The 24,847-nt window shown below is 45.0% G+C and overlaps 1 protein-coding gene across 1 annotated transcript in view; it reads right to left on the reverse strand.

The window, feature by feature from the left end:
- Window positions 1–24,847, reverse strand: part of ULK2 (unc-51 like autophagy activating kinase 2) — a 161,999-nt gene that overhangs the window by 89,606 nt on the left and 47,546 nt on the right. Inside the window, 5 exon segments of the mRNA XM_070735424.1 lie at window positions 1,022–1,080; window positions 4,333–4,434; window positions 6,238–6,311; window positions 13,305–13,478; window positions 21,329–21,365. Of these exon segments, the coding sequence (XP_070591525.1) occupies window positions 1,022–1,080; window positions 4,333–4,434; window positions 6,238–6,311; window positions 13,305–13,478; window positions 21,329–21,365 (446 nt within the window).

A 24,847-nucleotide genomic window follows, 5' to 3' on the forward strand; every position in this document is an offset into this window, starting at 1 on the left:
GCAGCTGATCTGCTCGGCAGCGCAGTAGCAGCGAGGAGCCGAAGATGGGGTTTCCCCGTTGCCCACGCAAAGGGGAAACCCCATCTTCGGCTCCTCGCTGCTACTGCGCTGCCGAGCAGATCAGCTGCTGGGCGGCCGAAGGAACCTTCCCTGGGTGCCGCCCGCCGCTCGAGAGCAAGAGGGGGAGAGATAGAGAAAGAGAGAGAAGGTAAGAAAGAGATGAGAGAGGGAGGAAGAGAGTGTGAGAGAGGAAGAAGCAAGATAGAGAAAGAGAGAGAGAAAGAAAGATGAGAAAGGAAGGGAGTGACGTCATCGGGTGGAAAAATCACGATATAGCGTTTTGCAAAGATCGAGATCGCGAAACTCGAGGGATCACTGTATATTCAAACAGACACAAATCTGGTATTAAACCTTTCCTTCTTTTTCAATAGATGCAAGAGACATTGATATGTACTTTAAAATTGGACTGGCTTTCTTAAAAACCTCTTTATCTTGATTTATTCAACGCTTTCTTTTACCTATCTATAATTATAAATATTAGATATAAGGAAATGAGCTGCAGAAAATATATCTAGTTCATAATCCCAATACAGATCTAACGTCCATCCGTCCACTCCTTTCTTCCTTTTACTCCTTTATTTCCCTTTCTTTTTATTCTTTCTTTTGTATCTTTGTATGTTCATAGACTTTTTTTGTTTATTTGTCTTAGTATATTGTCAAAGTATATTGTTTAGATTGTAATCTGACATGATTATTATCTTCTGTAACTTGGAATGTTTTTATTGTCAATCGCAATTATATGTATTCATTGTATATTTGTAAATAAAATTTATATTTAATTCAAAAAAGAAAAGATTTATGGCGAGAGATTTATGGTGGCAGCTCCTCCTGAAGTTCGAAGCCATCTGGATAGGCTGGAATAACTGTGCCACCCTGCGGCTGGCTACTTGGGGGGCACAGGCTGGGACTGATAAAGGCAGTGAAATTGGTTGCCGACAATTTTAGGGGAGGCCAACCTTACCTCGGGACAAGGTTTCTGTTCTTCTCGTAAAACATTCGCAGATCCTGAGGACTATTTGCCTGCAAAGAAAATTGGATGAATTTAGATTTTAACATATATGAATATAAAATATTATATTAATCTATATTAATTTAGATTATATACTGTATATTGGAGGTTGGCTTCACCCAATTCCCAAAGCCAACTGGTGGTTTATTTATTTATTTATTTATTAAATTTGTATGCCGCCCCTCTCCGTAGACTCGGTTTGTTTCGGGTATTTCGAGTCTTCGGAGAGGGGCGGCATACAAATCCAAATAATAAATAAATAAATAAATTGCCCAACAGGGTTAGCAACCACAGTGTTTATTCTAGAAAGCTCATGAGGATGATTATCAGTGTCCTGGAAACAAGGGAGCAGAGATTGTGTATCAACACACAACAAACCCCACTCTCTACTAGCACTGATGATATTCAAAGTGTTGGTAATGACCTTTAAAGCCCTACATGGCATTGGACCAGAATACTTCCGGAACCGCCTTCTACCGCACGAATCCCAGCGGCCGATAAGGTCCCACAGAGTTGGCCTTCTCCGGGTCCTGTCGACTAAACAATGTCGTTTGGCGGGCCCCAGGAGAAGAGCCTTCTCTGTGGCGGCCCCGGCCCTCTGGAATCAACTCCCCCCGGAGGTTAGAACAGCCCCCACCCTCCTTGTCTTTCGCAAGTTACTCAAGACCCACCTATATCGCCAGGCATGGGGGAACTAAGACATCTCCCCCTGGCTTATTATATTTCACGTTTGGTGTGTATGTGCTGTATGGTTTTTAATTGTTGGGGTTTTTATATATTTTATTATTAGATTTGTCCCATTGTTATACTGTTTTTATATGCTGTTGTGAGCCGCCCCGAGTCTTCGGAGAGGGGCGGCATACAAACCTAATAAATAATAATAATAATACTTAGTTGGGTAATGAAATGCTTGTAAGAAAACAGCCCAAGCTCAGAAAGAACAAAGAACCATCCATCTCCCACAACACTCTAACTAAGGAACCACCAAAGACACCCCATCAACACTGACAGAGCAAACCATTAGTACATATGAAAAGAGAGTAAACCCCATTCCCTTCTGTTCTGCTTGGGCCTACTCGGATTGGAACAAAGGAGCCGGGGTGGCGCAACAGGACTCTACCTACTGCGCCACCCTGGCTCCTTTGTTCCGATCCGATCTATACTGCAGGCCACTGAAGCTGACTGTAGATCTGTAGATCAGTGGTTCAAATCTCATCACCGGCTCAAGGTTGACTCAGCCTTTCATCCTTCCGAGGTGGGTAAACTGAGGACCCGGATGGTGGGGACAATATGCTGACTCTGTTAAAAAGTGCTAGAATACAATTTAGAATAGAATTTTATTGGCCAAGTGTGATTGGACACACAAGGAATTTGTCTTGGTGAAGATGCTCTCAGCGTACATAAAAGAAAAAGACGCATTTGTTAAGAGTCATGAGGTACAAAATGATGGTCATAGGGGTCAAATAAGCAATGAAGAAACAATCAATATTCATAAAAATCTTAGGATACAAGCAACAAGTGACAGTCATACCATCCTAAGTTGGAGGGAAAGGATGATAGGAATGATGAGAAAAACTAGTAGAAATAGAAGGGCAGACTTAGTAAAAAGTCTGACAGTGTTGAGGGAATTATTTGTTTAGTAGATGGCGTTCGGGAAAAAACTGTAAATCGAATAAATAAATGAATGAATGAATGAATGAATGAATGAATGAATGAATGAATGCATAAATAAATAAATAAATAAACAAACAAACAAACAAACAAACGAATGAATGCAGCCACTCGCATAAAATTCAAACAAAAAACAAAACTATATTTAAGAATGATTTGTACAAAACAAGGTCAGTATTTTTGTCCATGTGGCCAGCGTTCCTGGTCAAATTGGCTAATCGATAAAGAGCGGCTGCGGTTGAGACCCAAATCCAATTTAGACTCTTCAGTGCTCTAATGTTATTTAAACGCACAGTCACGAATCTTCAGGTTTTCCTCAGACAGCTGCATCTCTGCATAATAAACCTAAAGGGATAACAACAGTTTTCCAGCAAAGCATTTCTGGAACCCCGGATGTAGGACCTCTACCATTACAAACATTGAAATTCCACGCCTCTTTACCCATAAATCCTCACTTATATAATGTCTGGGCGTGGTCAACTGTTTCCTAGAGATATTCAATGTCTAGACTTCGTTCCATAGAGATTCACCTTCTAGAACGTCTCCCATAAAAATATTCCTCTCTGCCTCGTGACCTTCTGACCGGGTGTGTAATAGTGGCTTCTGGTCCCCAATCTCCCCATCCTCCCTGGAGTCAGACATTACCATCATTGGGGTTTCTACAGTCTCTGGTGGTTCCCCAGGTTTCAATTCTCCCTCGCTCTCACTCTCTGACTCAGCTGTCAAGAACAATGGCCTATGGTACCAAGATGGACCCGGTTCATCCTCCTCAGAATCTGTGACTAACTGAGCTGGTTGTGGACCACTCACAACACCTTGTAGCCCTGATAACGTTATCTAGTTGGCTCACGAAATGTCTTTTAGAAATCCACCAATTTCAGAGAGCATTAAGAACCATTCACCTATCCATCAACAATCTAACCACGAAAACACCAAGGAAACCACACCAACCGCCTTCTACCGCACGAATCCCAGCGGCCAATATGGTCCCACAGAGTTGGCCTTCTCTGGGTCCTGTCGACCAAACAATATCGTTTGGCGGGCCCCAGGGGAAGAGCCTTCTCTGTGGCGGCCCCGGCCCTTTGGAATCAGCTCCCCCCGGAGATTAGAACGGCCCCCACCCTCCTTGTCTTTCGCAAATTACTCGAGACCCACCTATATCTCCAGGCATGGGGGAACTGAGACATCCTCCCCCAGGCCTTTATATTTTATGTTTGGTATGTATGTGTTGTATGGTTTTAAATTGTTGGGGTTTTAGATATGTTTTATTTTAATATTAGATTTGTTTCACTGTTATATTACTGTTGTGAGCCGCCCCGAGTCTTCGGAGAGGGGCGGCATACAAATCTAATAAATAATAATAATAATAATAATAATAATAATAATAATAATAAAAACAACAACAACAACAACATTGACGGAGCAAACCACTAGTATATATGAGAAGAGAGCAGACCGCACTCCCACTGATGGTGTTACCTGGGTCTGCAGGAAAACTGCCATAGAACCCCCCAAGGACACACACACCCCCATTTCAACCCTGAGCCATAAATATTCTCCTCTAGTGCTCTCCTTATTCAGGTGCCACCTACCTGAAAGGGCGGCTTCCCAACAAGACACTGGTAGATGACTGTGCCTATGCTCCACAGGTCGGCTTTGGCATCGTAGTGTTGGGACATGATCACTTCCGGTGCCTGGGAAAGAAAAGGGAGATTGAGTGGCCGAAGGGAGGGAGGTGGCGGCAGCTGTGGGAGAGAACAGCACTCAAGGGGACAGGTGGGTAAGCTAATGCATTGGTGGCAGGGAGGGAAATATTACGCTTCCCACAATCTGAGCAAAACCACCCGATTCGCATCCCTTCCTCCTGCTCATCCACCCCCCTTCCCAGCAACCTTATCTAGTTTTCATCCAGATGGGATTAACACAATTGGCCAATAAATAATTCCATTCCATTCCATATTTCTATTGTATTCCCTTCCTCTCTTCCCTTCCATATTTCTTTTCTTTTCTATCCTATTCCTTTCCATATTTCTATTCCAGCCCCTTCCATATTTCTATTCTATTCCTCTCTTCCCTTCCATATTTCTTTTCTTTTCTATCCTATTCCATTCCATATTTCTATTCCAGCCCCTTCCATATTTCTATTCTATTCCTCTCTTCCCTTCCATATTTCTTTTCTTTTCTATACTATTCCTTTCCATATTTCTATTCCAGCCCCTTCCATATTTCTATTCTATTCTATTCTATTCTATTCCTTTCTTCCCTTCCATATTTCTTTTCTTTTCTATCCTATTCTATTTCCTTCCATATTTCTATTGTATTCTATTGTATTCTTCTTCCATTCCATTCTCTCTTCTCTTGTCCTTCTCTTCTATTAAAGGGAAGCAGGCCTATCACCCTTCCCTCAAGAGAGGACCTGTGAGTTCTAGTTCTACCTTGGGTATGCAAGCAGGCTGAATGATGTCTTTGGGCCAATCACCACAGGACGGTGAGTTCTAGTATCACCATATCCATGAAAGTCAGCTGGAAGACTTTTGGAACATCACCAGGAGACAGTGAGTTCTAGTCCCGCCTTAGGCATAAAAGCCAGCTCGGTGACATTGGCTCAATCACCGGGAGACTGAGAGTTCTAGTCCTGCCTTAGGTTTGGAAGCTAGCTGGGCGAGTCGTGGTCCATCACCTGAGATGTTGAATTCGAGTTTAGCCTTAGGTATGAAAGCCAGCTGGGTGACTTGGGCCAGTTCCTCTCTCTTAACCCAAACCAATCTACCTTACAGGGCTGATGTAAGGAAAAATAGTATGGTAGGAGGAAGGAGTATTATGCATGTTCACTACTTTGAAACATAGAAGTCTGACGGCAGAAAAAGACCTCATGGTCCATCTAGTCTGCCCTTATACTATTTCCTGTATTTTATCTTACAATGGATATATGTTTATCCCAGGCATGTTTCAATTCAGTTACTGTGGATTTACCAACCACGTCTGCTGGAAGTTTGTTCCAAGGATCTACTACTCTTTCAGTAAAATAATATTTTCTCATGTTGCCTTTGATCTTTCCCCCAACTAACTTCAGATTGTGTCCCCTTGTTCTTGTGTTCACTTTCCTATTAAAAACACTTCCCTCCTGAACCCTATTTAACCCTTTAACATATTTAAATGTTTCGATCATGTCCCCCCTTTTCCTTCTGTCTTCCAGACTATGCAGATTGAGTTCATTAAGCCTTTCCTGATACGTTTTATGCTTATAACTGTCTATAGTAACTATAATAACTATAGTAAAATAGTAACTATAATCAGACATTGAGAGGTGCTTAGAACAGACTCAATAATTCCTCTGTAGAACTGTATCAGCATCTTCATTTCTCTGTACCCAATGTAGAGCCATCTTGCAGAGGTGAGTGAAAATTACCAGTGACCTAAGCACAGCTGAAACTGCTCCAACCTAAAACACTAGCCCTACCTACAGCGGAAGAGTATCAAGAAAGACTTCCACTCACCATATACATCGGGGAGCCGCAGAGGGTGGCCGCCATCATGTTGCTCTGGAGATAACGGGCGAACCCAAAGTCAGCTGCTTAAAGAGAAACAGATCATAGTTGAACTCTCAACTACTAATAACAGAATAATTTGGGAGGTCTGCTAATCCAACACACACACAGGCACACACGCTCAAGCAGGGGGCACAACCTTTTGCAATCTGAGATCTGTGGCTTTGATTCTCACCACTCCCAATTAGGTCAGGAAATAACATTTGGTATTTCAGGTTTGCATGGAAACCATTTCTGGGCTTTGTGCTTGTGACAGAAGAAAACCAAACTCTGGATGCTATTGTTGTTGTTGTTGTTGTTATTATTATTATTATTATTATTTATTAGATTTGTATGCCGCCCCTCTCCGTAGACTCAGGGCGGCTCACAACAGTGATAAAAAACAATACATGGTAACAAATCTAATATTTAAAATCTAAAAATAACAATTTTATATTACAGAATTAAAAAGTCTAAAAAAATCCCAATATATAAAAACAAGCACACAATCATATCATACACAAAAACTACATGGGCAAGGGGGAGATGTCTCAGTTCCACCATGCCTGACGGCAGAGGTGGGTTTTAAGGAGTTTACGAAAGGCAAGGAGGGTGGGGGCAATCGTAATCTCTGGGGGGAGCTGGTTCCAGAGGGTCGGAGCCACCACAGAGAAGGCACTTCCCCTGGGTCCCGCCAGCCGACATTGTTTAGTCGACGGGACCCAGAGAAGGCCCACTCTGTGGGACCTAATTGGTCGCTGGGATTCGTGCGGCAGAAGGCGGTCTCGGAGATATTCTGGTCCCATGCCATGAAGGGCTTTATAGGTCATAACCAACACTTTGAATTGTGACCGGAAACTGATCGGCAACCAATGCAGACTGCGGAGTGTTGGAGTAACATGGGCATACCTAGGGAAGCCCATGATTGCTCTCACAGCTGCATTCTGCACGATCTGAAGTTTCCGAACACTCTTCAAAGGTAGCCCCATGTAGACCTCGAGGTGATGAGGGCATGAGTGACTATGAGCAGTGACTCCCTGTCCAAATAGGGCCGCAACTGGTGCACCAGGCGAACCTGGGCAAACGTCCCCCTCGCCACAGCTGAAAGATGGTTCTCTAATGTGAGCTGTGGATTGAGGAGGATGCCCAAGTTGCGGACCCTCTCTGAGGGGGTCAGTAACTCCCTCCCAGGGTGATGGACGGACAGATGGAATTGTCATTAGGAGGCAAAACTCCATCTTATCAGGGTTGAGTTTGAGTCTGTTGACACCCATTCAGACCACAACAGGCGCCAACAGCCTCCAGACACCGGCACATCACTTCCACTGCTTCATTGACTGGACATGGGGTGGAGATGTACAGCTGGGTATCATCTGCGTACTGATGATACCTCACCCCATGCCCTTGGATGATCTCACCCAGTGGTTTCATATTGGGCTTTGCTGATTAATATAGTTATAGAAACTATATTATTTGGCATTTGTTAAGTTAGTAAAGTTAAAAGGTGAGGCTGCTTTGATATTTTGTACTATATTGCACCAAAAAAACCCTGGAAGTTGATCCTGGGTTCATCCCCACCTTCTATGCCACCCAATCCCAAATTTATTTATTTATTTATTTATTTATTTATTTATTTATTTATTTATTTATTTATTTATTTATTTATTTATATATATTTGATTTATTTTAATAATTAAAATAAATAAATTAAATTAAAATAAATAAATAAATAAATAAAGTGTATAAGTCTAAAATGTTATTATTAAATGCTAAGTTGATGGACTGAGAGAGCATGGAATCCCCAGAAGCAATTCTCTGACGGCGATGAATTGTGTGGTATGATTGATGGAAGCAGTTCCAGAAGGCGAACGAGAGTCTGCCTGGTTCAAATCTGTTCCCGTGGCGAAACATGAATTCTGACCATGGGGAAACTTCACCCAACAGCGCAAGCGGCAGGTTGTGGTCCATCAGAGCTAATCTTTCATGCAATGACGGCCAGCCTTGGAGGCTTGGTGTCAGTGAAGGGTTGCTGGCTCCCGCTGCTACCGGTGCGCCGCTCTGCGTCTCCACTGCGCATACACAGGGGGCAAAATCTCGCGAGGGTACGTGTGCACTTGTGAGATTCCGGTGGGTTTCTTGCTTCCACGCTGACGCGGAAGCAAGAAATCTCTGGTAATCGCCAAAATCTTGTGCGTCCGCGTGTCCTCTCCTGGGATTTTGCTTCCCGTGCATGCGCAGAGGCCAAATCTTGCTCCCGGAGCTGTGCGCGCATCGCCATTTTCCCTGTGTCCCCCCCCCCCCACTTCTGGGCAGGAACTCAATACTGCTTGGCGGGTCACAAGTTAAGAAAATGAATATCTAGAGCAGTGATGGCGAATCCTTTTTGGTTTGTGTGCCAAAAGGGAGAGAGCATGGGGGATCATGCGCTTGCGTGCCCACACCCATAATTCCACGTGCCTTCCACACGCATGCACGCGCGACCCTCCCCCCACTCCTGGCACATGATGGCCCGTTTGTTTTTCACTCTCCCCGGCTTTGTATGCTGCCCCTCTCCGCAGACTCAGGGCGGCTCACAGCAATAATAATACAATGTAAACAAATCTAATATTTAAGTTAATTTAAAACCCCGATTTAGAAACCAATCATACATACTAACATACCATGCATAAATTTTATAAGCCTAAGGGAGGGAAAGTATCAATTCCCCCATGCCTGACAACAGAGGTGGGTTTTAAGGAGCTTACGAAAGGTGAGGATGGTGGGGGCAACTCTGATATCTGGGGGGAGTTGGTTCCAAAGGGTCGGGGCCGCCACAGAGAAGGCTCTTCCCCTGGGTCCCGCTAAACAACATTGTTTAGTTGATGGGACCCAGAGAAGGCCAACTCTGTGGGACCTAACTGGTCGCTGGGATTCGTGCGGCAGAAGGCGGTCCCAGAGGAAGGTCACATAGAAACATAGAAGATTGACCGCAGAAAAAGACCTCATGGTGGTCCATCTAGTCTGCCCTTATACAGTGGAACCCCGACATAAGAGCTGCTCTACTTAAGAGCAACTCGAGATAAGAGCTGGGAGGGGAGAGATATTTTTGTTCTACTTACAAGCCCAAATTCGAGATACAAGCGCCAAGGAGCTGTCTCCTGAAGCCAAACGCTAACTTCCGCGTTCGGCTTCAGGAGACAGCTGCGAAGCGGCGCACGTGTTTTAAAAGGTTGCAGCCGGCCTGGGGGGCTCGGGGGGGTGCTTGCAGCTTTCTTTCTTGCTCTTTTTCTTTCTCTCTTTTACCTTCCCTTCCTCTATTTCTTCTTTTCTTTCTCCTTCCCACCTTCTTCCCTCCCTCCCTCCCTTCACTCATTCCTCTCTTACTCTCCCCTTTCATAAGTTTCCTTGCTTCCTTCCTCTGTTCCTGTCCCTTCCCCCTTTCTTTCTTTCTTTCTTTCTTTCTTGCTCTTTTTCTTTCTCTCTTTTACCTTCCCTTCCTCTATTTCTTCTTTTCTTTCTCCTTCCCACCTTCTTCCCTCCCTCCCTTCACTCATTCCTCTCTTACTCTCCCCTTTCATAAGTTTCCTTCCTTCCTTCCTCTGTTCCTGTCCCTTCCCCCTTTCTTTCTTTCTTTCTTTCTTTCTTTCTTTCTTTTTTTGCTCTTTTTCTTTCTCTCTTTTACCTTCCCTTCCTCTATTTCTTCTTTTCTTTCTCCTTCCCACCTTCTTCCCTCCCTCCCTCCCTCCCTTCACTCATTCCTCTCTTACTCTCCCCTTTCATAAGTTTCCTTGCTTCCTTCCTCTGTTCCTGTCCCTTCCCCCTTTCTTTCTTTCTTTCTTTCTTTCTTTCTTTCTCTTTTTCTTTCTCTCTTTTACCTTCCCTTCCTCTATTTCTTCTTTTCTTTCTCCTTCCCACCTTCTTCCCTCCCTCCCTTCACTCATTCCTCTCTTACTCTCCCCTTTCATAAGTTTCCTTGCTTCCTTCCTCTGTTCCTGTCCCTTCCCTCTTTCCTTCCTTCCTTCCCACCCTCCGTCCATTCATTCACCCATTCCTCTCTTGATCGCTTAAAGCCGGTCCCTGGTGCAAAAAGGGTTGGGGACCTCTGTCCTACAGGATTGGGTGGCAGAGAAGTTGAACATACGTAAATTTAAAAGTTTAAGAAAGTTTACAAGTTAAGTGAAAGAAACTTCATTATTCATTTATATGTACATGTACATTTCTTCATTAAAAACATGTCTTTCTGCATAATTTAGACTAACTTTGTGAGTTTTTTGAGGGCTGGAACCAATTAAAATTATTTACATTAATTCCTATGGGGAAAAGTCGTTCAAGATAAGAGCTGCTCGACTTAAGAGCCCAGGTCCGGAACGAATTAAACCCGTATCTCGAGGTACCACTGTACTGTTTCCTGTATTTTATCTTAGGATGGATCTATGTTTATCCCGGGCATGTTTAAATTCAGTTACTGTAGATTTACCAACCATGCCTGCTGGAAGTTTGTTCCAAGCATCTACTACTCTTTCAGTCAAATCATATTTTCTCACGTTGCTTCTGGTCTTTCCCCCAACTAGCCTCAGATTGTGCCCCCTTGTTGTTGGGTTCACTTTCCTATTAAAAACATGGCTGAAGAGGTGGGCTGCTAAGGTGGAACGGTGATGTGTGCTTGCCCCCATGGCTCTGAAAGCTAGTGGAGTCCAGTGCAATGATGCTACTGCACCTGGGCAGGTAGTGAAATCGAGCGTGGACATGCAGGTGCGCCACGGGCATCCCTGCAGGTGCGCCCGCAATTTTGCTACCTCCTCAGATGCGGTAGCAGAATTGCTTGTCCCATCGTCCCATCAGTTCCTGTAGATTAGTTTCATCGTCTGAATTCATCCTCTTTTCCATAATCTCAAATTGAATATGACCCACCATGCACCAATACCAATTTTGTAGTGTCCATTTTGTCGCATTCTTCCAGCCTAGGACTATGACCGCCTGAGCGCTTTCTATCGCTGCTTCTTTTATTTCTCTAAATTCTCCCATCTCGTTCCTTTTGACTGATACAGTGGTACTTCTATTTACGAACTTAATTCGTTCTGTACTTAATTCGTTCCGTGACCAGGTTCTTAAGTAGAAAAGTTTGTAAGAAGAAGCAATTTTTCCCATAGGAATCAATGTAAAAGCAAATAAGGCGTGCGATTGGGGAAACCACAGGGAGGGTGGAGGCCCTGTTTCCTCCCAGGAGATTCCTAGAGAGGCCCCATGGAGGCTTCTCCCTGCGTTTTCCGGCCCTGTTTCCTCCCAGGAGATTCCTAGAGAGGCCCTACGGAGGCTTCTCCCCACCTTTTCCGGCCCTGTTTCCTCCCAGGAGATTCCTAGAGGCCCCACGGAGGCTTCTCCCCACCTTTTCCGGCCCTGTTTCCTCCCAAGAGATTCCTAGAGAGGCCCCACGGAGGCTTCTCCCTGCCTTTTCCGGGCCTGTTTTCTCCCAGGAGATTCCTAGAGAGGACCCACGGAGGCTTCTCCCCACCTTTTCCGGCCCTGTTTCCTCCCAGGAAATTCCCAGAGAGGCCCTACGGAGGCTTCTCCCCACCTTTTCCGGCCCTGTTTCCTCCCAGGAGATTCCTAGAGAGGCCCTACGGAGGCTTCTCCCCACCTTTTCCGGCCCTGTTTCCTCCCAGGAGATTCCTAGAGGCCCCAACGAGGCTTCTCCCCACCTTTTCCGGCCCTGTTTCCTCCCAGGAGATTCCTAGAGAGGCCCCACGGAGGCTTCTCCCTGCCTTTTCCGGCCCTGTTTCCTCCCAGGAGATTCCTAGAGAGGCCCCACGGAGGCTTCTCCCTGCCTTTTCCGGCCCTGTTTCCTCCCAGGAGATTCCTAGAGAGGCCCTACGGAGGCTTCTCCCCACCTTTTCCGGCCCTGTTTCCTCCCAGGAGATTCCTAGAGGCCCCACGGAGGCTTCTCCCCACCTTTTCCGGCCCTGTTTCCTCCCAGGAGATTCCTAGAGAGGCCCTACGGAGGCTTCTCCCCACCTTTTCCGGCCCTGTTTCCTCCCAGGAGATTCCTAGAGGCCCCACGGAGGCTTCTCCCCACCTTTTCCGGCCCTGTTTCCTCCCAAGAGATTCCTAGAGAGGCCCCACGGAGGCTTCTCCCTGCCTTTTCCGGGCCTGTTTTCTCCCAGGAGATTCCTAGAGAGGACCCACGGAGGCTTCTCCCCACCTTTTCCGGCCCTGTTTCCTCCCAGGAAATTCCCAGAGAGGCCCTACGGAGGCTTCTCCCCACCTTTTCCGGCCCTGTTTCCTCCCAGGAGATTCCTAGAGAGGCCCTACGGAGGCTTCTCCCCACCTTTTCCGGCCCTGTTTCCTCCCAGGAGATTCCTAGAGGCCCCAACGAGGCTTCTCCCCACCTTTTCCGGCCCTGTTTCCTCCCAGGAGATTCCTAGAGAGGCCCCACGGAGGCTTCTCCCTGCCTTTTCCGGCCCTGTTTCCTCCCAGGAGATTCCTAGAGAGGCCCCACGGAGGCTTCTCCCTGCCTTTTCCGGCCCTGTTTCCTCCCAGGAGATTCCTAGAGAGGCCCTACGGAGGCTTCTCCCCACCTTTTCCGGCCCTGTTTCCTCCCAGGAGATTCCTAGAGGCCCCACGGAGGCTTCTCCCCACCTTTTCCGGCCCTGTTTCCTCCCAGGAGATTCCTAGAGAGGCCCTACGGAGGCTTCTCCCCACCTTTTCCGGCCCTGTTTCCTCCCAGGAGATTCCTAGAGGCCCCACGGAGGCTTCTCCCTGCCTTTTCCGGTTACAGTTTCGGAGCCTTGGGTTTATAAGTGGAAAATGGTTCTTGAGAAGAGGCAAAAAAATTCTTGAACACCTGGTTCTTATCTAGAAAAGTTCGTAAGTAGAGGTGTTCGTAGGTAGAGGTACCACTGTACCTCCATTTCCTTGGTAATTGTCCATCGTATATTTAACATCCTATTAATATCCTCTTGCAGTTCTTTCCAAAATTTATTCACTACCGGCCATTCCCGAAACATATGCACAAACAGCCCCATATCTTGACACCGTGCCATGTGTTAAATCAGACTTGCCTATCTTGACGCGGATGCCGCTGACGTTTGACTTCCGGCGACTGGCGTACGACAGCAGGATGTTCTGTGGCTTCAGGTCCCTGTGAATGATGCCTTTGCCGTGGAGAACACGCATGGCCGCCGCGATCTGCTGCAGGAAGACCCGGATGGTATCCTCGCTGAGCGTTCCTTTGGCTGGGAGAAGGGGAGGAGGGGTAAGATTATTCCTTGAACGCCTTCAGCAATTTCCAGCGCTTCATAAATACAGGTGGGCTGTTAAGGGTATGACGGGATTAGGACAGGAGTCAGCAACCCGTGGCTCTGTAGCCTTCTGTGGCTCTTTCATCTCTCTGCTGCGACTCCCTGTCGCCGGTCGGCTCCACAATTGATAGGACTTTTGATAAGGACAGGTAGAGGAAAAAGAATGCTGCTCTAGGAGGAGGAGACTCTATGGTGGGGAAAATGGACTTCCGGTTGGCTCAGAATTGAACATTTGGAGTACTGTGTACAGTTCTGGTCAGCGCACCTGAAGGAGGATAGAATGGAGCTGGAAAAGGTGCAAAAAAGGGCAACAAGAATGATCAAGGAAATAGAGCCCCTCCCTTATGAAACCAGGTTGCAACGCCTTGGTCTCTTGGGACTCGAAAGATGGCGTTGAAGGGGGGACTCGGTCGAAATGTATAAAATCATGCATGAGATAGAAAAGGTGGATAGAGAAAAATTCTCTTCTCTATCACACAGAGGTGGGCTGCTGAGGTGGAACGGTGATGCTCGCTTGCCCCTGTGGCTCTGAGTGCTAGCGGAGTCCAGTGCAATTACGCTACCACACCTGGACAGGTAGAAAAATCGCACATGGACATAGAAACATAGAAGACTGACGGTAGAAAAAGACCTCATGGTCCATCTAGTCTGCCCTTATACTATTTCCTGTATTTTATCTTACAATGGATATATGTTTATCCCAGGCATGTTTCAATTCAGTTACTGTGGATTTACCAACCACGTCTGCTGGAAGTTTGTTCCAAGGATCTACTACTCTTTCAGTAAAATAATATTTTCTCATGTTGCCTTTGATCTTTCCCCCAACTAACTTCAGATTATGTCCCCTCGTTCTTGTGTTCACTTTCCTATTAAAAACACTTCCCTCCTGGACCTTATTTAACCCTTTGACATATTTAAATGTTTTGATCATGTCCCCCCTTTTCCTTCTGTCCTCCAGACTATACAGATTGAGTTCATGAAGTCTTTCCTGATACGTTTTATGCTTAAGACCTTCCACCATTCTTGTAGCCCGTCTTTGGACCCGTTCTATGCTACCTGCCTAGGTGCAGTAGCAGAACCTGTAGGAACCTCCTACTGCCCCTGTTCAATTCTGGAGCTGACCGGAAGTTTGTTTCCCCCACCATAGAGTCTCCCTCCTAGAGCAGCATCCTTTTTCCTCTCCCTCTCCTAACCCAAAGCCCTATCAATTGTGGAGCTGACCAGCGACAGCAGCGGGAGGAAAGAGCCACACGATCCGCTCCAGATCCGCGAGTTGCTGACCCCTGGGCTTGTACATAACAAAATTCTTACATCATTGACTGATACATGTTAGTAATCATTCATCCTCTAATCTCTACCCCCTTTTTTGTCTCTTTAGAACATTTCCTGCCACACCATTAAGTCAATCACTACAGCTGTTAAATCAGTAACGCGGCTGGTTAAGTGAATTTGGCTTCTCCGTTGAATTTGCTTTTCAACCTTTTAATAATAATAACAACAACAGAGTTGAAAGGGACCTTGGAGGTCTTCTAGTCCAACCCCCTGCTTAGGCAGGAAACCCTACACCACTCCAGACAAATGGTTATCCAACATCTTCGTAAAAACTTCCTATGTTGGAGCATTCACAACTTCTGGAGGCAAGCTGTTCCACTGGTAAATTGTTCTGCCAGGAAATGGCTCCTTAGTTCTAAGTTGCTTTTCTCCTTGTTTAGTTTCCACCCATTGCTTCTTGTTCTACTTTCACGTTCTTTGGAGAATAGTTGGACTCCCTCTTCTTTGTGGCAGCCCCTGAGATATTGGAAGGCTGCTATCATGTCTCCCGTGGTCCTTCTTTTCATTAAACTAGCCAGGCCCAGTTCCTGCAACTGTTCTTCATGTTTTAGCCTCCAGTCCCCTAGTCATCTTTGTTGCTCTTCTCTGCCCTCTTTCTAGAGTCTCAGCATCCTTTTTGCATCGTGGCGACCAAAACTGAATGGCGTATTCGTCGCGTGGCCTTACCAAAGCCTTATAAAGTGGTATTAACACTTCACGTGATCTTCATTCTATCCCTCTGTTGATGCAGCCAAGAACTAAACATGAGCCAACAATGTGCAGCAGCGGCCAAAAAAGCCAACACTATCCTAAGCTGCATCAACAGGGGGATACACTCCAAGACCAGGGAAGTATTAATACCACTCTACTACGCCCTGGTCAGACCACATCTGGAGTACTGCATCCAGTTCTGGTCACCACACTTCAAAAGAGACATTGAAACTCTGGAGAAGGTGCAGAAAAGAGCAACCAAAATGACTAGGGTACTTGAAACCAAGACTTACGAAGAGAGATTGCGGGAACTGGGCATGGATAGCCTAGAGAAAAGGAGGGCCAGAGGGGACATGACAGCTGTATACAGGTATATGAGGGGTTGCCACAGAGAGGAGGGGGCCACTCTATTCTCCAGAGCACCAGAGGGCCGGATGAGGAACAATGGCTGGAAGCTGACCAAGGAGAGATTCAACCTAGAAGTAAGGAAGAACTTCCTGACGGTCAGCGCGATCAACCACTGGAACAACCAGCCTGTGGAGGTTGTGAACTCCCCAACTCTGGACACTTTCAAGAGGAGATTGGACTGCCATTTGGCTGGGGTGCTTTAGGATTCCTGCTCAGGCAGGGGATTGGACTTGATGACCTGCATGGTCCCTTTCAACTCTAACAATAAATAAAAATAAATAAAATAAAAACTGTGTTGGCTTTTTTTTGGCAGCTTCTGCACACAGCTGGCTTAAGTTGAGGAGATTTTTGTGCAAAGAATTTCAGTTATAAATCAGCTTAATGGAACCTTTGTATGTGGACCTGGTCTTTCTCGCCTGACTCCCTTTAAAACATGCAGGACAAATAATGGGAAATATTTCTTCACCCAGAGGGTCATTGGTTTATGGAATTCCCTTCCAGAAGAGGTCGTGACAGCTGTCAGCCTGGATAACTTCAAGGCAGGATGAGACAGATTCATGGATGCCAAGTGTATCGGTGGTTATTGAAACGGATGTCCATGTGCCGCCTCTATGTTGATTGAGGCAGGTAGGGTTCCCTTGTGTCCCATTTGTTGGGGGTCAAGGGAAAGGGAGGGTTCTGCCTTCTCTTTCCGCTCAAGATCCCCATGGACAATTGGAGGGCCACTGTGGGACACAGAATGCTGGATTCAATGGGCTTTGGCCTGATTCAGCATGGCTCTTCTTAGGTTCAGTTTTTATCAGGCAGCCGCAAACAAGAGACGTCTAAGACTTTGAATGAAGCAGTCTGGCTGATATGATGGACTTTGACTTCTATGCAACGAAAACGGGAGTCAAATCCTGTCTATCTGGAGAACAACAAAATACACCTGCAACATCCCTTCGGTCACCGTGACAAAACTTCAGGTGTTTGGCAAACTGGGTCATATTTATGACCTTTGCTATGTCCCGGGATCATGTGATCCCCTTTTCAGATCCTCCAACAAGCAATGTCAACCAAGAAGCCAGTTTCACTTAAAAACTGTATGACTAACCCAGTGCTTCTCAAACAGTGGGGTGGACCCCCCTGGTGTGTGTGTGTGCGCAGAGCGATGCCCAGGGGGGGAGGGCGTGACCCTGGGGAGCGTGCTTTTTTTTTTTTTTGCTGCAAGGAGTAGGGGTTTTTTTGCACCGAACAATAGCACCCAGCACAGAGCAGGAGATATGAAGTGCAGATAACAAACCCCTAAGAGACCCCGTGGAAAAATATTTAATGGGGATGAAAAGAAAGGAGGAGAGAGACGGAGATCATGAGACAAACGTAAGTCTCCCAAAAGCTAAGATGAGGAAATATAACAAAGCATATGTAGTGCTTGGCTTCATTGTGACTACGGTGGGAGACAAGGAAAGACCGCTATGTTTACTCTGTCTAAAGATGTTGGCAGTGGACAGCATGAAGCCAAATAAATTAAGGTGTCCCTTAAACACATTACACCCCAATCACGCTGATAAGCCGCTTGATTATTTTTTTTTCAACAAAACGTGCCGAATATTGCAAACAATCGTCCTGGCAGAGAGCTGGGGGAGCACGAAACGTTTACTTCTTTAGGGGGTGGGGGGGTGGGAGTAACAGAAAATAATTGAGAAGCACTAGACTAGCCTAACAAAGGCAGTGATTCACTTCACAACCTAAAAGGGTGCAAAAATTGGGCAAAATTTCACTGAACGGATGTTTCCCTTACCAATCAAAAACTTTGGTCCCAATTGTGGTCTTAAGTTGAGGACCACCTGAATTAGGCCAACATTTTGTAGCCCGACACCCTGCTTTCTCGTTGAAGGCCACGCTGGCTTCTGAAGGGCACAAAACATCACTCGCACATTCCCACAACAGCTGTGCAATGATGCTCAAAGTCCCAAAATAGCGACCTTGAACTTTACAGCTCACTAGACCCTTAAATATATTTAGTCTCCAAATCTTCTAGAGCAGAGATGGGAAATCTTTCTCTCCTTTTGTGCTGAAAACGGGAGTGTGCGCACCCCAGTGCGCAGGCACACAATCCCCCATGCATGGCGCCACACTTGGCTTTCACATATTCCCATGCATGCCCCCTCCCTCCAGCGCCGTTGGGCTGTTTTTCACTCTCAGGGTTCCTGGAAGCCTCCGGAGTGTGAAAAATGGTCCAAAGAGCAAACCGGAAGTCCGTTTTTCCAAACTTCTGGTTTCCCTGTTGGCCTGTTTTTCAGCCACAGTCTTCCTTGAAGCCTCTGTGTGGGCATGCGCGCCACTGCTAGCTGGTCTTTTGGTTTCCAGCATGCACATGTGTGCCAGCCAGCTGGTCTTTGGGTTTCCGGTGCTCCGGCGTGCGTGAAGGCCAGCTGGCCGGCACGCATGTGCACATCAGAAACCCAAAGGTCAGCTGGGGATGGCATGTGTGCCTGCGGAGACCAGCTGGGGATGGCAGGCATGCCATAGGTTCACGAGTACAGTTCTAGGGCTATCCTGATCCTTTCTGTAGTGAAGAAATATAGGTAGTCCTAACTTCCAACGCTTGCGTTTAGCCACCGTTCAAAGTGACAGTGGCTCTAGAAAAAAGGGTCTTACAAACTATGTGTGCTGTAGGTTCGCCATCATGCGCGCATGCCACAAGGGGGGCAATTTGATTTTTAATAGGGGCAACTGGAACCTTGTTAAAAGCAAGTGTGTTGTGGTTAGCTCTGGCCCAGCTCCTGCCCCAAGGACTGTGGATGTGGGGGAGACATCCACATGCTGCAGGCCTGTTTTGCCCCCGGTGAAATCTGATGATGAAGGCTCCTCTGACCAAGAAGACATGAGTGACAGGGAGGAGGAGAGTGTGGCAGACAGCTCAGAAGGAGATCAATTATCTCGCTCCTCCTTGGATTCAGAACAAGAGTTAATGATACAGCCACGCATGCGGAGAGCGATGCATAGGCAGCACCAACTGAGGGATTATTATCAAAGAAAATGAGGCCACCTGTGGTTGGGTGGGGCTGTGGTCATTAGTGAGGCTGCTATAAATAGCAGCCTGTGGGTTTGGCCATTGTGGAGGATTATCTGATCGTTGTGTTTCATGACTGCTTTACTGACTTTGACCTTTTGTGTGCTGATTTTTCCCCACTTTGAAACTAAACCAGAGCAAAGTGTGTTTCACTTTGTGAAAGAAGAAGGACTGTGAATTGCCTCACAGCTGCAAGCTAAGTATCACAGAACTGATAAGGGACTTGTACAAATTACCCGTTTGGTTGGAGACCAGTGCTCTTTGCTATACCAAAAGAGGACTTAGTTTAAGAGAATTTTCATTATAAAGAACATTGTTTTGAATTTTCAAACGTATGTGTGTCTGAAATTTGTACCTGTGAATTTTTGGGAGGAGTCTACCTGAGAGCAAGACAGAACAAAGTGAATGGCCTTTTTAGGCTTCCTCCTCTTGAGTAGGAGTTCACTTTTCGAATAGTAAGACTTATATGTCATGAGGCGGGGGTTGAGGATTTTAGAGATGCTTAGGTGGAGCATGGGCAAAATAAGGTTGGGAACCACTGGCTTAAACCAAGCATGATCAAAAATACAAGTGGATTCCTAATACAAAAAATGCACATGGATTTCTAAATGCAACTGGTATTTGGGTTCCCGGTGCTCTGGCGCATGCGTGTTCTGGTTTAGGCTCTCAGTGTCGAAAAGGTTCCTCATCATTGTTCTAGTCCAACCCTCTGCTCACTCAGGAAACCCTATAACAGTTGTGCTGTCCCCAAAGACAGAGATAGTTGGACTGTATTTAGGCATGTCTCTTTAAGATATTGCATTAGGGGAAATGTAGTGAAATTGCACTCTGAGTAATGTAGTTAGTTCTACATGTGACCACATTTGTGTATTACCATTGGTTCTGACTCGGGATGAGGGGTAATTGGAGAGAACATTCCAGAGCAGAGAGAGAGAGAGAGGTGGAGGTGTGCTCGCCTTGTGTGGTGGGGGGGAGGCGTTGGAGATCAGGGGTTCGCAAGCAGCCACCTCCCCCACACACACATTTAGCCATGGCACACTTAGCTGTGACTTTCAGTGGAGTTTTTGAAACGTCAATTTCCTGAATCTCCCGTCCACACCGCGGAGGAGGAGGTAGGGAGGAGGTGGAGAGGCAAGAGGAGGGGAGGAAAGCGGGCCTGCAATTGGCCCCTTTCTTTCTCGCCTTTAAGGAGAGGAACTGTTGCTGCTCTGCCATAGGGCAGCAGCAGTTCCTCTCCCTAAAGGCGGCAAAGAAAGGGGCCAATTGCAGGCCCGCTTTCCTCCCTGCCTCTTGTCTCTCCACCTCCTCCTCGCTCAGCAGCCGACCGCGGTGAGTGGACAGGAGATTCGGGAGCTTATTATATCGATCGGTAAAATCTCGTGTGCTGCCGCGGGCCAGTTAAAATACCTCAGTGGACCGCATCCGGCCCGCGGGCCGTAGTTTGGGGACCACTGTTCCAGAGGGTCTTTGTCTTCACTCTTTCACTAAGCCAGCCAGCATGTAGATGCTCCGCCTAGAGCCTGGGTCAATTCAACCTCTTTTTACTGTTCGGGTATAAGCTCAACTTTTTCCAGTCAGATAACTCTGCACAATGGGAAAGATTATACTGCAGAAGAATCGCATCGTAACTGTGAGTTATTGTGAGAATGCCTGTAATAAAATGATCTGTGATATTTCATTGTGCTGAGTTATCTGACTGGGAAAAGTTGAGCTTATACCAGAACACCAGTGATGGTGAACCTTTTTTTCCTCGGGTGCCGAAAGAGCGTGGGCATGTGCTATTGCGCATGCCCACACCCCTAATATTGCCTGGGGAGGGCAAAAACAGCTTCTCCTGGCCCCCCAGAGGCCCACTGGAGGTTGGAAACGGCCTGTTTCCCAACTTCTGGTGGGCCCAGGAGGCTCATGTTTCTCCCTCCCCAGGCTTCTCTGGAGACGGGCGAGGGTAAAAACGCCCTCCCACATCCCCCCGGAGGCTCTCTGGATACCAAAAACGCCCTTCCAGAGCCTCTGTGCGAGCCAAAAATCAGCTGGCCAGGATGCACATGCATGTTGGAGCTGAGCTAGGGCAACGGCTCGCGTGCCAGCAGATATGGTTCCATGTGCCACCTGTGCCATAGGTTCGCCATCACTGCCCTATACCATTGGAGGCCAATGGCTGTCCAATCCCTTTTTAAAAACCTGAGCACCCACAACGTCTGGAGGCAAGTCGTTCCACTGATGAAGGGTTCTGTCAGGAAATTTCTCCTGGCACTTTAACCGTTATAAGGGCTGCAGGGAAAGAGCAGGAAGTTGTTACCTTGCAAGTAATCCGCTAGGTCTCCACCATTGCAATACTGTGAAAGAGAAGAGGAAGGAAGGACCGATATCAGAAGGGGCGAAGGCTACACACTTAATCTATTTGATCTAAAAGCCCTCCACATCTCCCATCAATTTTACATATTATGTACCGTTTTTATGTTTTAATATTTTATTGTGCAGGGCCCAGAGTCCTTCTGTGAGGGAGATGGGTGGTTGCAAAATGTGATAAATAAAATCTAAAGAAAACATACACTGAATGGTTAATAGACTAGAACAGAACAGAATCTTCACTGAGAACAGAACAAAACAGGAATAGAATCTTCATTAATAGAATATCAATGAATAGAATCAAATAGAACAGAACAGAATGAAACAGAACAGAACAGAATAATTGATAATCGAATACCAATGAATAAAGTAGAATAGAGCAGAACAGAACGAAACAGAACAGAACATAATCTTCATTGGGAATAGAATATCAATGAATAGAATTGAATAAAATAGAACAGAACAGAATGAAACAGAAGAGATCAGAATAGCAATAATTAGAATAGAACAGAATCTTCATTGAGAATAGAATAGCAATGAATAATAGAACAGAACAAAAACAAAAAGAACAGAACAAAAACAAAACAAACAAGAATGGAATGGAACAGAATAGAATCTTCACTGAAAATAGAATAGCAATTAATAGAATAGAATAAAATAGAATAGCCAAAGTGGCACAGTGGGTAGAGTGCTGTACTGCAGGCCACTAAAGCTGACTAGATCTGTAGGTCAGCGGTTCAAATCTCACCGGCTCAAGGTTGACTCAGCCTTCCATCCTTCCGAGGTGGGTCAAATGAGGACCCGGATTGTGGGGCAATATGCTGGCTCTGTTTTAAAAAGTGCTATTGCTAACATGCTGTTATGCCCTTTGTTAAAAGGGCACTATAAATAAATGATTATTATTATTAATAGAACAGAACGAAACAGAAGAGAACAGAATCTTCATTGAGAACAGAATAGCAATAGAGTAGAATAAAATAGAACAAAACAGAACCAACCAGAAGAGATCAGAATAGCAATGAATAGAACAGAACAGAACAAAACAAACAAGAATGGAATGGAACAGAACAGAATAGAATGTTTTAAAAATAGTATTAAAAATTAAATAAGCAAGAATTTATAACTATTTGAATTTATTATTCTGAAGGTTTAGAAGAGAGAGTGAAATAGTTTAAAAACAATTTTATAGTGTGATAAAGTTAGAAGTGTTATTTTTTATATATATATATATTTTTTAACAAGTATATGATATTTTATAGATAAAGAAATTTAATTAACATAAAGAATATAGAGTTAAAGTAGTTAGGGGTTTTTTTCTGTATTAGTTAGACTTCTATGACAAGCGGAGCAATGGTAGCTCCTTAAATGTTTAATGTTGTTTGTTTTTGTCTGTTTTTTGAAAAATAATAAAAATATTTTTTAAAAAAGAACAGAACGAAACAGAACAGAACAGAATCTTCATTGAAAACAGAATAGCAATAAATAAGAGTAGAATAAAATAGAACAGAACAGAACCAGACAGAAGAGATCAGAATAGCAATGAATAGAACAGAACAGAACAGAACAAAACAAAACAAACAAGAATGGAATGGAACAGAGTAGAATCTTCACTGAGAATAGAATAACAATTAATAGAACAGAAGAATAGAACAGAGCAGAATAACAGAGTTTGAAGGGACCTCGGAGGTCTTCTAGTCCAACCCCCTGCTTAGGTAGGAAACCCTCTACCATTCCAGAGAACTTCAAGAACATCCAAAGCACCCAGACAGGTTTCCTTGCTTGTCTAAATCTCTTTCTCTCAAGTTCATTTTCAGCCTGGATTAAGGGGGGTGTCTGCTTGTTACCGGCAGATTGCATTTAACGTGTAACCTTAAAGATAAAGTCATGTTTCTAACCCCAGACGTAATACAGCAAAAGGACAGAGACTCTGGAAATTGTAAAAGACAACGGGACGCTTTACGTGTCAGGGGTTGACCGAAAAGACACGCATGGCTGCTTCTCCAGGCTATGGGGCTGCAGTGTTACATCCCACAGTTGATGATTTCACAATCCAGGGGGAAAAACAGAAGCCTTTGCCAATGGAAATGCTGTGTGCATTTTTTGCACGTTTATTCGCACCCACTGCAGATACAGTGTGGAGAGAGTTATAAAAATGTGGTGCTTTTATTTAAAGGAACTTGATGAATACTGAATGTTTAATAGTAGAGAGAGTCTGGCTTTCAGTCAGTTGGGTTATGGACCAGGAGATGTAACTAACTGAGCCACACACAAAAAAGGTATTTATCTCTTCATGAATTGATGGGACTTTAAAAATGTTAATACTTGTGAAGGAGAAAGGAAAAAAGGATAGACAGAAAAGCAGGTTAAGTTATTTATCTATTTGGATTACTAGGCTGCCCTGCTCCAGGTTAGACAATAAACCACCAAAAAAGAAGGTATAAGATTTATTTTAGGCGTGGGTGCTAGCCCACTGGTGAGGACTTCAAAGCCTGAAATTATTAGAAATAGTGGAAATAATTCTGGAAAAATACTCTGTAACGTCGAGTCATTTCTACCCCACCCTGCCAAACTAGCTAACGTCCACACCCCAAAATAAACCAAACGACTTCCTTCCTTTTGCCTGGTGCATCTGAATGCAGCCAACTGTCACCTGCACATATACACAGTTTTGCAATGCACCGCACTGCACCAGCTCAATTGGGCGATATTGATGACAAGCTTAAAAAAGAGCAATCTTCTCCCAGGGCTGAAATTTAACAAGGCTGCAACATGGGCAGACTTTTAAAAGAAGGGACAGCACAATGAATAGCTGGTCCTCTTTCCCGGGTTATTTAACCTCTGATGGTTCTCCTCAGGCAATTGCTAGTTGGACCCCCCATCCCTTATTTCCTTTGTTACTTAAACATACACACACACACAGACACATCTATCTATCTATCTATCTATCTATCTATCTATCTATCTATCTATCTATCTATCTATCTATCTATCTATCTACCTATCTACGTACCAACCTATCATCTATCATTTATACATACATACATACAAATCTAATAAATTATTATTATTAAATTATTATTATATATATATATGTATGTATTTACGTAGATACATAAGTACATATCTACCTACCTACCTACCTACTTACCAACCTATTATCTATCATTTACGTATGTATGTATTTACGTACATACGTATGTATTGTACGTATCTATCTACCTATCTATCTCATCTCTCTCTCTCTCTCTCTCTCTCTCTCTCTCTCTATCATCTATCTACCTACCTACCTACCTACCTACATATCTACCTACTTACCAACCTATTATCTATCATTTATGTATGTATGTATTTACGTACATACGTATGTATTGTATGTATCTACCTACCTACCTACCTACCTACCTATTATCTATCATTTATGTATGTATGTATTTACGTACATACATACGTATTGTACGTATCTATCTAC

This window comes from Erythrolamprus reginae, chromosome 1, assembly GCF_031021105.1.
Source record: "Erythrolamprus reginae isolate rEryReg1 chromosome 1, rEryReg1.hap1, whole genome shotgun sequence".
NCBI classification, from domain to species: domain Eukaryota; kingdom Metazoa; phylum Chordata; class Lepidosauria; order Squamata; family Dipsadidae; genus Erythrolamprus; species Erythrolamprus reginae.